The 14,024-nt window shown below is 41.2% G+C and overlaps 1 protein-coding gene across 3 annotated transcripts in view; it reads left to right on the top strand.

Moving 5' to 3' along the window:
* ACYP2 (acylphosphatase 2) overlaps positions 1 to 14,024 on the top strand; it is a 124,456-nt gene that overhangs the window by 51,879 nt on the left and 58,553 nt on the right. Inside the window, exon 4 of one of the 3 annotated variants that reach the window (XM_019549299.1) lies at positions 3,462 to 3,632. The exons of the other annotated variants lie outside the window; for them this stretch is intronic. Within the exon in view, the coding sequence (XP_019404844.1) occupies positions 3,462 to 3,519 (58 nt within the window). The 3' untranslated portion in view covers positions 3,520 to 3,632. Of the gene's footprint in view, positions 1 to 3,461; positions 3,633 to 14,024 lie in introns of those variants that run through there. 3 annotated transcript variants of the gene reach the window in all.

The following is a 14,024-nucleotide window of genomic DNA, read 5'->3' as shown; positions in this document are numbered from 1 at the left end:
TCTCTCTCTCTCTCTCTCTCTCATGCCGCCCTCCTCTCACGGGGACCTATCACACTCCACCCCCTTTCACAGGGTCTCTTTCACGCATCGACAACTTACGCTACCTTGCTTCCTCTTGGAGTGGGCCCCTTAGGCCATAGGCTTTGCTAGTTCGTACCTTGGGTGGCAGACATACCGTCTTTTGGGCCTCTCCCGCGATCCTCATCAGGGTAGTGGCCAGCCAATTCCCCGACTGGGACTAAGCTTGCTTTGGCCCCTTCTGGGGCAACTCTCTCATCTATATCTGTAGATACATAAATAAAAACATACTGGGCTCTTAGCCCTCTGGTTTTCCCCACCTTCACTGGGGCTCTGCCATACACCTTCCCCCTTAGAATGATATTCGGGGGTTTAACTTAGCTGCCTTCCCTGCTGGCTTTGCTCCAGCCTACTGCAGCCCCTGCCACATGGCGAGCACCCCAAAGGTGCTCTGACCCCAGCTTAGCATGCTGAGGTCCTGGACACGTGTGTAAGCATTGTACTCGGGAGCAATAAACTCTGGCGCAAACTGTCAGAGTTTATTGCCTCAAATTAATTTCGCTTGTAGATGTGCCTAGTGATATCTTATTCACTGGTATTAGTTAAGTGCATAAAGAGCTCAAGCAAAATTAGAACTCCATTTGTGCTAGGCACAGTACATACTCATACTGAGAGGCAAGTCTCAAAATAAATGATCTGAACAGGCAAGAAAGGCAAAGACTATGAGCAGGGAGGTATTATTTAACAGATGGGAAACTTTGGCAGAGGAAGGTCAAGTGACTTGCTCAAATTCACAGTGCAAGTGTGTTACAGACATAAATTTAGCCTGTACCTCCTGAGCCCTGCTTTACACCCTTATTCTGATGCCCTTAAATTGTCTTTGTGTTGCTCCTTTTCATGTGGAGTTGTGCAGAGAATGGTATACAGATAATCATGCTTCCTAAGTGGAATTAACTGAGATAGTCAAGTTTTAAGAGATAATTGTGGATTTGCTATTTACAGCATTATATGTTAACAATGAAAAACCACGTATATTTGGATAGTCTTATTTTGGTGATATACAGTTATGTTTTAATTGAACATGAAAATTTTGAGGCTCTCATACAATATTTTTCAAATCTGGCATCACCAGAAAGCAATAGATGTCTACTCCCTCTGGTTTTGAAGTGTATTTTTTTTCACTAGCAGTTTCCCCTGATAGGTTGTTGTTACTGGCCTTAGGAAAATACTCAAAGGACAGAATCAGGAAGGGCAGAGAATTTACAGTACTTAAAATAATGACTGATGTCAAATAAAATATTTTAGCCAGATCTGATAAGAAGCAAGTGTTAATTTTAAACAGCTGCCTTTAGGTGGAAATAAATTCTCTGATGAATAGTCATGTTCAGCAAATCACAGGATTAGTTAAGGCAAATATTTAAGTGAAATTTAGGAGGGGTGAAATAAATATGAACAAAGGTGGCAACAACTTGCTTGGGGCTGGAACATACTGTCCTTTCCAAGCTGATGTCAATGCCACATGTTTAAAACACATTAGTTGGTACCCCCTTCCTCCTCTCCTTTCTTCCCAAAGCAGATCAACTGTAACATACCAGTGGTTTTTTAGACTTGATCTGAAGGTCACATATAAATGCATGCTTCCAAAACGGCAGAGCTGTGCTATACCACTTTCCAGCTCTATGAAGTACCTTGCCCATTGTCTTATACAACAACCTTTTCATTTTAGGACACTTAATTCACACTTATTTAGAGAACCAAGAGCTGTCCTTTGCAATGGAAGGTGGGACCTTTACATTTGGGATGGAAGGTGGGACTGCCCTTGGCGGGGTCAGGAGTGGGCAAACACTAGAAAGAGCAGGACACAACAGGGTGAAATTCTGTTCCCTGCCACCCTTAAATGGCAGCAGCTAGATCAGTGATTCTCAACTTCTGTAGCTTCAAGTCCCCACTCTATATATTTTTCTGAATTTAGATCTATCTCTGAATTTCAGCTGGGGCGCTGTGGAATTCAAAAAAGTTGTAAAGAGGGCATTGAGGCTGAAAAGGATGAGAACTATTGGTATAGAGGCTAATCTTTTGCTTAAAAGAAAGGTGTATTTGGTGTCATTTCTTAAACAGTACATCTCAATACTGGTATGATTTCCTCTAGCAGGGGAATGGAATATGTTGTATGTTTAAAAAAATGCACACACATCCATGCATACATTCACCTGCCACCCCTTTTCAGGTGTAAGAGTGAAGTGCACCACTAATTTTAATTCAGAAAAAAGTGTCCCACAGATATCAGAAGTTTGGGAGACACTGATTTAAACTGAGGATATGTTATATTATATCCTTAAACAGCAAAAGTTGTTAGCAAATTAGTATTTTTTCCAAGCAGCATGTGTCTCAGTGGAACTATTTAAAAAATAAAAACAGGCAAATATTGGGGTGGGAGATGTGTGAACTAAAGACTGAATGTTTAACATTGCTTTTGGTCTGTTTTTGATGGAGTTCATTGCTATAAGAAATACTTCAGGTGACATCATTTAGCTATGAAGTTTTATAACTGGGGAATAAAGTAATTTTTGTCATAAATATACTCCATGGCCAATCTTTAGACTTTTTGTACCAGTTAAGTCACTGGTGGTTTTTCCTAAGGATTCAGTGATAGGTCCTGTAAGATAGTGTTGCCAACTTTCATAGTTTTTGCGATACTCGTAACATGTGGCATTTTCCTTACAGCCCTGACTTCTGTTAGTAATGTTATTATGTGAGAATTTCAGTTTTAATTTTTAAAAAGAAGTTTCGGCCCCTCTGACTGCAGAGGAAAGCTAAAACTGTGCCTGACCCCTAATGCCTCCAAACCAAGATGACAAATAAAAAACTCAAAACTTATATTTTTTAAATCTCATGATTTAATTTAGCTAGTTGCATGATCTTTCTGGCATTTTCTGAATTTAAATTCATGGGATTAGTAATACTGTTTAATGAAAAGAGGATAGTCATAGCTAATGTGATTGGGTTCCAGAGGCTCATTACAACATTTTCTTGTTCTGTGTAATTTCTGTCTAGGTCCATAGCAACACAATAAGAAGTCTTTTGTTCCTAATATCATCAGACATACTACTGGAGTTAGTAAATGAAAGGGGAGACAGGGAGACTGAAGAGGATAATACTTGTTCATTATTAGGACATCTACAGTTTCATAGATTTCATAGACATCAGGGCTGGAAGGGACCTCGGAAGATCATCAAGTCCAGCCCCCTGCCCAAAGGGCAGGAGGTCAGCTGGGGTTGTGCTAAGGAATGCCAGTCTTGATGCATCTAACCCCGTCTGACTTATGTGCACATTTTCTTTTTAAAGTCAGACTGTGTAATTATTTTTAAAAAAAATCAAATGCTGAGTAAACGTTTAGTTTTATGACAGTTGGTTCAGCTGAACCTTGATTTTTTCCTTCTCAGATGTCATAACACCTCAGCCATAGGAGGGATTCTGCATCACTGTTGGTGTCATTGGTGACACATAGGGGGTACATGAGGGTGCACTTGCACCCCCTGAGCATGGCGTGCAGCCCCTACAAGAAGACGTTGACAACACTGTCAGTGGCGCCTGTAGGGAGCCACTGCTTGCTTCCCCCCACTTTCCACCGACACCACCGGCGGTGTCTGCGGGCGGTCAGTGATTGCCACTGGTTGCTGGCGACGTGTGTGGATGGTAGTCGACCCCTGGTCAGCACTCGCCATCCCCTCACTGACTCCCCGCCACGACAGCACCAGCAGCGTCTGCAGCAGCTTACTGCTGCCCTGCTGCCGCTGCCGCACTTCTGCTGCCACCAGCGCTGTCGTGCCTCCCCAGCTGCTGTTCATGATCGGGGTCCCACAAGAAGTAGGATTAGGCAATAGTGTGATGATTGGATGATTGGCCAATAGTGTATGGATTCCATGCCATACTGCCATCATTGCAGTATAGCATGGAACATAAACTTTATGAGTAGAGTTCTAGGAAATCCTAAGTGATCAAAGGAGGTGTGAGGGCATCACATCCACCAAATCTTAATCAATTGACTTCTGCTTTACCTACCTGTTGAGACTGAACTGCAATACAATGTATATCAGCTGACAGAAGAGCGAAGTTGTGAAGTACTGTAGGTAGGAGAGGAATAAAACATGCAGAATCATGGGACTTTACAGCTGTGGGGGAGACGGCTCAGATGAATGGCTTTATAATGGAGTATAGATATCCCTGATCCCCTGATTATTGTTCTCCTGTGGAAACTTCAACAGGAAAAATTGTTTTTCTTTCATGTCCTTACACAAATTGTATTTTTCTCTGTGGAAACCTTTGGCATCAGAATGGGTCTCTTGTGTACCACCTTTTCATCAAGCTATATGGTATTAATTGTTTTTATGGCTTGCATGGGGTTTTTCATATTACAGTTGTTACAAAATCTCTTTTGACTCTTTACTCTTGAAGTTTGAACCTCCCTTTAGAATGACATTCATATTTGTCTATATACATACATCATACTGGTGCTTAAAGAAACTTAAGAAAATGGGACCTGCAGGCTGAAAAGAATCAGTGAGAGCTAAATTAATTTTGTTAGAAAAATCAACTTTACAGAACATCACTGTGCAACTATTAAGGCTACACTGCCAACTGTATATATTGAATTCTGAACGTACAAGACCTCTCAGCTGAAGTTCTCTCTTATGCTTTACATAAAGGGAGATTTACTTACAAGATTCCAAACAAGGCTAATTTTTGGGCTGTATGTATATGTCATTTTCACTGTGTGACTTCATGTGTTTCCAAATTATTTATCCTGGATAGCGATGGGGGTTTTTTATCTGATTTGTCTTGACAGGTATTTATTCTGTTGTTTTTATATTTTGGTAGTATCAGCAGAGAGAAAAATGTGAGGCTTGTTTTTTTTTCTTGTATTCTCCTCTTGCACAGGTCCTGGCTTCCTAGAATCATTAACTCTCGGGAACAAAACTGAGTGCATCTGGGATTGGCAAGGCTTTTGGTATTGAGCAAGTTCTTGTTAGCTTCCTCTTTAGAACACTGTAGGATATAAATTTGCCAAGAAACTATTTTCCGGTTCACTTGCAGTGTACAGTATAGTTATTGTCAGGAAAGTTTTACTTCTTTATGGGCTTACAGTTTTCTACATTGTACCCTTTGAAAAATGGTACTGTATTTATTTGATTTGCCAAATGCACTTACGATTTTGAAGTCAAGCCTGAAAAGGCTTTACTCACTTTTAACTTAAGGCAAAAAACTCCCATGAAGTCATTAGGATTTTTCCATAAATAAAAACATAAGTCTTTGGATACATACAAAATAGGAACACATTCAACTGTTAATTTAGTAATTAACAGAATTAGACCACTCTCATAAAAATAGTAAATATAGTCCCCTTAACATCAATTGCTCAGGCAAATGCACATGTAACTAGGTAGGTCATCAAGGTACAACACAAGAAGCTAACAAATTTGGATTTGGGGAGATCAGCAAGGAGAAGCAGCTCGACTCCAGGAATGGTGACTGAAAGTGTTGAGGCTAACATGAGGGTATAAAGTGCCAAAGTACAACCAGTTGACTGAAAACTTAAAAGAAAAAGAGAAATCACCCAGTAATAGATTGGCGAAGCCTTTAAAAACAACCTAACCTGTTGGTGGGTCCTCAACTTAACTCTGAAGGGGATTGCATCTCCCCAGATGAATATTATCCAATGGCAATGCCACAAAAATAAAAGTATGTACAGTATATGCTTTGTAAGTTTTGATATTTACGTCACTGAGAACAAGAACAGACATCGGATCTTCATTTATGAAACACATATTTTTTTGGCAATTGTATTGTCATGTTAGAATCTTTCCTTTTTATGTTTCAGAGTTGTACAGCTAGTAATCAGTCCTAAGGCTTGTATTATAGAAGTTTACCTTATATAATGCAATAGAACGTGTACCTTTTTTATTCAGATATTTATATAGTTCTCATCACTGTGCTGTGGCTATTTTCTGTTAAATTAGCATAAACATGGTGACATATTAGGTGGTGTCTAAAAAGAATAGTAAATGAAAGTAAGTGTCCCATGTCTATATTGATTTTTGCAAAATAGTGCTTATGAGTTGATTTCTTTGGCTTTACATTAATGTAAAATTTCTTCTTCAAACAAGCACATTCCAGAAGGAGAATATTATCTGTATACATCTCAAAAATTTTTAAAAACATGAATATATCCTTCTTTTATTTTTATTCATTTAAAATTACTGAGGTAATATAACTACCATTGTGAAACATAATTGTGTGTTCAGAATCTAGGGCCCAATTTGCATCTCTTAATGTGTGGTAAAATATGCTTTAGAACAGAGTACAGGCAACCCCCGCTTAGCGCTCTTAACTGGTTCCTGAAAAGCCAAGCATTAAGCAAAACTGAAAGTATTTGACGATCAAAGATGGCAGCTGCAATTAATTAAGATGTTTTGGATTCAGAAAATCTTTTCTCATGCAAAAAAGAAAAAGATTTGAATTACTTTTCATAGGCATTTAAGTCACCTCAGTATTACTGAAAAACTTGTGACTCATGGCAGGGTAGCCATTTTATTAATAGTGTTTTCTTTAGTAGTTATATGTCCTATATCTGAGTTTTTAGGCATATTACTTTCAGCTTTTAATTTGGTAAGAAAGATCTATGGACTAGTTTTCCCACTGAATCTCAGCCATAGTCTCTTAACCATTCAAACTGTGTTTATGTAGTGTTCAGTCATGCTGCTGAAAAGATCAGCTCAACAGGGCCCTCAAACATTAGTGTGGCCTCAAATATAGCAGCAATCAGCTGTCCCATCAGAATTTCACTGTAGCTAACCTGCCCTTAGGAGGGAGTGAAGGATCTACAGGACCAAATCCTAATACTGTATTGAAAAAGTTAAAAATAGATCACATGAATCTTAAGCAGGGTAGAAATAATAATTCTGTCAGCTAGCTTCTAAAATAAATCCTAAAACTGTCCTAAATCGTTAAAAAGAAAAAAAAAAAGTTACCTCTAGGTAATTAAATCTCATCTCAGTTTTCTCAAGAAAACCCCTACATGGATAGGCACCTTTTATATAATTATTTGCTGCCAGCTTGCAGTTTAAAAAGCCCTAGATTACATATAGGTCCTAAATGGAAGAAGGAAGTGTTCAGCATCTGTCAAGTTTCTAAGTTTCTACCAATATAGTTCAATCCTTTGTTACAAATATATTAGAAGAAATAATCTTGCTGCTTACAAGGGTAACTATTATCATACCTTGTAGTTTAGCCACATTCAATATTGAAAGCAAAAGTTAAATTTTAAGAAAATCAACAGTCCTTAAATGTATTAAAACTTCTATGTGTAAGACTGTTAGAGGATTTTGCCATTTTTCTGATTATACTTGTAGTCTTATTCCAACGATCATCAGTGACTTGTTACCCTAGCTTTTAACAAATTATTTGGCAGACATTTGATACACCATTATGAGAGTGCCATAGACAGTCTCATTCATCCTAAAATGTATGCACTCCAGATGCAACAAGGTAAATGTATTATGCTTAATTAAGCTTTAAGAAAGATCATTAATAGAATTTTGCTGTTCTGTTGTATATTATTACTAAAAAAACAAAAAGCTATCCTTAAGTCATAATAGATGCTAAATATTATACTATTATCAAAAACAAGAAAAAATGGGAATAATACATTAAAAGTTTGTCTTTAAATTGCTAAAAATATCTAAGACAGTGAGACATTGATTTATCACTTTTTAGTTTAACACTTTACAATCACAGAATAAAATAGCCCTACATTCATTACTAGGCCTTAGACCCAGATTATTAGTTCTTCAGATCACGTTATTCAACATAATAATAAAATATCTTTCATGTGATTTGACAGTCTAAGATAAAAATATTGGTATTTTCTTTCTCCTCTCTCAGCAAAAAAAAAAAACACTTGCTATTTCTTACGTGAATCAGAAGGTTAGATGACACATAGGAATACCACCTCTCGCCAAACTGTCATATCTAGTATTCCTAAATTTAAGTTTTAATACACTGCTTCATTAACATATTGTTGATATAACAGGCCATGAGTATTGTGTAAAAAAATGCCTCTAATTTATTTTATGGCCCTGCAGATGACCATAACTATTAGTTCCAAACCATACATTTACATGGACTTGACTATCAAGTCCTTTCCTTATGTTATATTTGTTAGACACTTATGTGTAAGTAGTCATTTTGGCTAGGGACAGAAGTTACACATAAACCAGTTTAAGTGATCAGTAACTGATTTAAACCTGTTACAACAGATGTTCAGTGCATTTAAACTACTTTCAAAATGGCCGAAAAACTGGTTTAAGTTAAATCTGGCTGGATGTAGTGTCAGGCTTAACTGATTTAAGTCAAAGCAGTTTATGGAATTCTGTCCCAGATCCCCTCTGGGTTCAAATTAACCCACAGTCCTGCAACATCCCATGGTGCTTTGCAGCCCTGTGTTGGGCTGGGCTGTCTACTCCAGCAAGCAGCGTCTTTCCCATCCCTCTGCTCCCTAGCCAGAGCACTATCATTCCTCTGGGTGGTTGAGAAGAGTGGGGTAGGGAGGAACCTATCCCTCTGGCTCAGCACCAGGCTTCCAGTTGAGTGCTTCCAGTAGGTGGGGGGAGGAGGGAATCAGACCCCAAGTTGGGTGCTGCTGGCCTGGGGAGGGGAGAGGGAGTCTGCAGCAGGGGGCTTGAATCTGCCCTCTATAGACAGGAGCTGGGAGTCTGCCCTTTTCTCAGTCTCTGGGCAGGCAGGGAGGCAATGAGAACCCTGCACCAAGGCTTGGCTCTGCCCCAAGAGCCCAGAGCTGGGAGCCACAGTCCCTTCTTAGCCTTGAGGCTGGCTGTGAGGTGGGGCATGTCTCCCAGCTGTGCAGAGGTAGAACCAAGGCCCTGCTGTGGACTTTTCCATAAATCCCTCCCCTCATCTGGCCTGGAGGCTGAGAAAGGGCGTGACCCCAGCTCTGAGGGGCAGAACCAAGCCCTGGTGCATGCTTCTGCCCCGCCCCCCGGCACCTGCCTTCAGCCAGCCAAGAGGCTGAGGAGCGGGGCGTGGCTCCTGGTTCTGGACGGGTGGAGCCAAGCCCCCCCTCCTACCCAGAGACAGAGAAGGGGGCATGATTTGGGGACTCCAGCCCTGCTCCCAGCTCTGGGGGGCCAGAGACAAGCCCCACTGTGGGCTCCCCCCATTCAGCCTGGAAGCTGAGTGGCTGTGGCTCATGGCTTCCAGCTCTGGGGGGCAGAGCCATGCCTCAGTGGGGGTTTCCTTCCTTCCCTCAGCAGGCTGGAGGCTGAGAAGGCGGCATGGCTAGGAGACTCCAGCCCCGCTCCCAGCTTTGGGAGGTGGAACAAGCCTTCTGCTACAGGCTTTCCTTCCTCCTCCCCGCCTCAGCCAGATCCAGGCTGAGGAGGGGGCATGACTCTGGCTCCCAGCTCTGGGGGCAGAGCTAAGCCCAGGTGCAAGCTTCCCTCCCCTGCTGCTTCAGCTGGCTGGGAGGCTGAGAAGGGAGCATGGCTAAGAGATTCCCGTCCTGCTCCCAGCTTGGGGAGGCAGAGTAAAGCCCTCAATTTCAGCTCCCCCCCTTGCAGGCTGCTCATGGCCTGGGGGGTTTGGTGCCAGGAGGAAAGGGTATTTTTTTCTCCCCTGACCATTGGTCAGCTGGCGGGGAGGCAGAGAAGGTGGTGTGGCTTGGGGAATCAGAGTGCTCCTAGCCCTCTACGGTGCCCAGCAGGCTGGAAGGTGTGCTCTAGTGCCCTTCAGCTGTGGGCCACTTCAGGGTTCTGGCTGCCTTTCCTGTGTGAAAAGTGAACATCAGTTCACTTGCTTATTGGTTCAATCTATGCTGTTTAAAAAAACTTGTAAAGATTGAATCAATTCTTTTTGACTGTCTCTACTTAGCCTTCAAGTGCAGTCATCTGTTTTATTACTGAAATTATTCATTCAGTTTATGGAGTCATAAGTTGTCAACTTATGAAGTCAACTTATAAAGCTCCCTGTGGGCATCAGTGAACATCTTATGTTCCTCCATCTTAACCTCAGCTAAAATCAGTTCACCACTGTTTTCACTGGGCATGGTCTGATGCTTGGTGCTGATGATATCAAAGAACAGTTCTACTTTGACCTTGACCATGTTCTGGCTAATACTCTCAAGGCAGACAAGATCATTCTCTTTGGTGACATCAGCTTCGGAGTTGGGTCTGACCTAGAAATCTAGAGTGCCACCATTGGGAAGGAAAGAGCAGGAAAAGCCAACTCCAGCAGTATCCTTCTCCTGAGCAAATGTGCTGATCATGGACTTGTCATCATGACCACCATCTTCAGACTTAATGACAAGTACAAGACTACCTGGAAAGACCCTCCAGGTACCCCCTTGACTATTGTTAGAGCCCATGATCAAATGGATGTCCATGAGCCATTCAAGGAAAAAATGACTATTGGATACATCATTGTCTTGTCAGATCCATTATGAACATCCAGCTTGCTTGGAAATGCCAAAAAAAAAGAAGAAAAAAAGGTCAAAAGCAATGCCAAGGACTTTGACCATCAGATCTTTTCAAGACCTGAAGGTCTGAAAGGATTTCCATAGTGTCTTCATGAAAAGTTCTTTGCCATGCCCACAACTGAAAGCAACATTAAGGAACTCTGGAAGGGTTTTAAAACTGCCATCTATTCAGTATATAACCTGTAGCTGGCTATACCAACTGTCAACATCAAAACCGGTTCAATGGGAGAGACACTGAGATCCAAGCCCCCTGTGACTGGAGGAAAAGGGCTTATTCTGCTTGGCCAGGTGACACATCATCTCAGCAGAAGAAGGAGCTGTATTAGCTCTCCATGCCAAGACTCAAAGGACGATCCAGTAAATCAAAAATCAATAGTGACAAGATAAAACCAAGGAAATTCAGCTCTATGGTGACAAGTGTGATATCCATAGCTTTCCCCAGGCAATGAAAGACATCTATGACCCAACTTCCCATGGTCCTGCTTTCCTGCAATCGCAGAATGGCTTGACATTCCTCAAAGACAACAAATCTATCCAAGCTAGCTGGAAAGAGCATTTTGAGGCACGCCTGAACTGTGAGTTGCGTATGGCAGATACCTCCATTGAGTTCATTCCCCAACATCCTGAAAGGGGATCCCTCACCAACCCTCCTATCCTAGAAGAAGTCTGGTGTAAAGGAAACTAAATAACAACAAGGCTACTGGACTGGTTGGCATACCTACAAGTCTGGTGGTGAGGCTCTGGTACTGAGACTTCACAAATTTATTTGAATTTGGAGCAATGAACAGATCTCTGGGGACCTGGGGAATGCTAACATCATGACTGTCTTCAAGAAAGGAAATAAGTCCGTATGTGGGAACTAGCAAGGTATTGCCCTCCTTTCTACAGCAGGGGAAATCCCCACCTGCATCCTCCTGAACCATCTTCTACCTCTTTTTTTTCTCCTTGCTTGACCAGGGAAAAAAACCTTGTCTTATATTTGAGTAAATATGGCATATGGCCTTCATTGACCTTACTAAGTCCTTTGACTCTATCAATTGCAAAGTCTTGTAGAAACTACTGGCCAGTTTTGAATGCCCTGAAAAATACATCAAGCTCCTGAGGCTTCTGCATGACCAGATGACAGTGAATGTTCTTTGTAGCAGATCAGAACTAGGGTACAGCAGGAATGCATCTCACCCCAATTCTGTTCTCCATTTTTTTTACTATCATCCTGTTTCTTGTTAAAGACCACCTTCCTTCTGGAATAGACAATGAGTACTGAACAGATAGAGGGCTTTTCAATCTGGGATGTTTTTGGTTGAAGACTAAATTGTTCAGAACAGCCATCCTTGATATTCAGTATGCTGACAACTATGCTATCCTTGCACACACTGAGGATAACCTCTAGACTGCGCGGGATCTCTTTGCAAAAGCCTGCCGAGCTCTGTGCCTCTCTCTCAACATTGAGAAGACTAAAATGGTCTGTCAGCCTCTAAAATACTCCAGACTATGAATGTACTCCCCTGCCGCTCCCTCCACTGTTCTTCCTCAAATTACCGTTGAGGGAAAGACCTTAGAGGTAGTCAAGCACTTTCCTTACCCCAGTAGCCACCTCTCAGAGGAAACATTTATGAGGAGATCTAGCATAGGTTCTGTTGTGCAAGTGCCTCCTTTTGGGAAATTGCTTCAATGTGTTTTTATTGATCACAGTCTCTGAAACTACATCAAAGTCTAGGTCTAGAGTGCTGTCATCATCCCCACTCTTCTTTACAGATGTGAAATGCAGGTGACTTACCATCATCATCTCAAGAGCGTGGACTGGTATCATTAATGATGCCTCTGGAACATCTTCTGCATCAAATAGCAAGATCTGAAGCCAGTGTTACCAGCATTGAATCAGCGATCTTCAAGTCCTAACTTCACTGGACCATACATTGTGTGTGCTTGCCTGACTTGATTCCCAAAACAAGCACTCTACTTGGAGCTGAGTTGTAACCTGAGATCTTGTGGCAGCCAGAGGAGAGGCTACAAGGACACATTGAAGACATACCTGGACAAAACAAACAGTGACATCAAGAGCTGGGAGGAACTAACTATTAACTGACTCCAATGACACCACAGCCTCAACCAAGCAGCAGCCCTCTTTGAGTGAAAGTACCTTACCCTTGAAGCAGAGAAGAGAGAATGGAGGAAGGAAAAGGAAAGAATTTCCAGCCTATGGCCTACTCCCCCTTGAGAAAAGACCTGCAGCTTCTGCAGACAGATCTGTGGCCCAAGGATTGGACTTTTAAGTTACCTCAAGACCCATCAATGAGCCATGACAGAAATCATCCTCAAATCAAGGAACTGCAAAGGAAAATGCCAAATTGAAGGATCATAATAGGTGCAGATTTTATTCACCTTTTGGAAATTATTTTTTTCTTACCTAGCTGATGTAGCATTGGGAACTGTACTTTTACATGGTCTAGCTTTGGAAACAGGGAGTCTAGGAATAGTACTGCAGAAACCTGTTTCTTAGCCAAAGGCAGTAGGAAGTTGTTACTGAGTAAAGAGTAACTATTTCAAGTAGCTTGGCCTAGGAATGATTCCTGAACACCACCTTTGAAATGAAAAATTCATATATAGTTTTTGTGTGTTGCCTGTGAAGTAGTAGACACATCAGTTAGGTATGGTTTTGTCCTTTTGACTGCTCATATCCTGAATTTTGTTAAATTCATGCAAACCTAATACATCAAAACTAAACAAGGAAAAATGGCTCTTGCTGTCATGTAACTTAAAACAAGTGGGAAATTTATTACAAAATCAAGGGCAAGACAGGAGAGAAAAACAGATCAATTCTGCAACCCTGCATGCACTGAGGTGGAAAAATCAGAATCAGGAGTGATCAAGATGGCCAGAAATCCAATATCTCTGCCAAACTGACAGGAGGGTTGAACATAATGCTGGAAAGAATGTTAAACAACATTGAAATAATGGCTGAGAAATTGTTGAGTCATTTATGAAGGACATTTGCAGCCATTGAATAAAATGTCTCTGAAATTATTATTTCAGTGTTATTACACATCTGTTTTGCTTTTAGTTTACAAAATGTAGGAAGGCATTTCTTAAATCTATTCAGTGCAAAATATTGGGAAGTAAAGGATACAAACTGAAGAGAAGGTCTGCAGATCAGTAGAAATGAGGAACCCATACAGCTATTTTGTGGGTAATAACCCAGACTGATTTTTAAAAAAAGATCAAGTACACAAGAGGACAGTCATTTGAAGCTTTGGATCCTGAGTAAAAGGCATTGTCATCATCACACTAAACAAATGAAATTCCTAGAATTTATGAAGGAAAGGGGATGCGGGTCCCCCTGCAAGCAGAGGTCTCTGCAAGAGATTCACTGCAAACATGTAATTAAAAGACTCCTTAAATAAATTCAATAAAAATAGCAGTGAAGATTGTGATGCAGAATGGGCTAAAAGAGCCAGTC

Source organism: Crocodylus porosus, unplaced genomic scaffold (genome assembly GCF_001723895.1).
Source record: "Crocodylus porosus isolate Cpor-Errol unplaced genomic scaffold, CroPor_comp1, whole genome shotgun sequence".
Classification (NCBI taxonomy): Eukaryota; Metazoa; Chordata; order Crocodylia; family Crocodylidae; genus Crocodylus; species Crocodylus porosus.
Note: the sequence above shows the minus strand (reverse complement) of the source record. Positions and strands in the feature narration are given on the sequence as shown.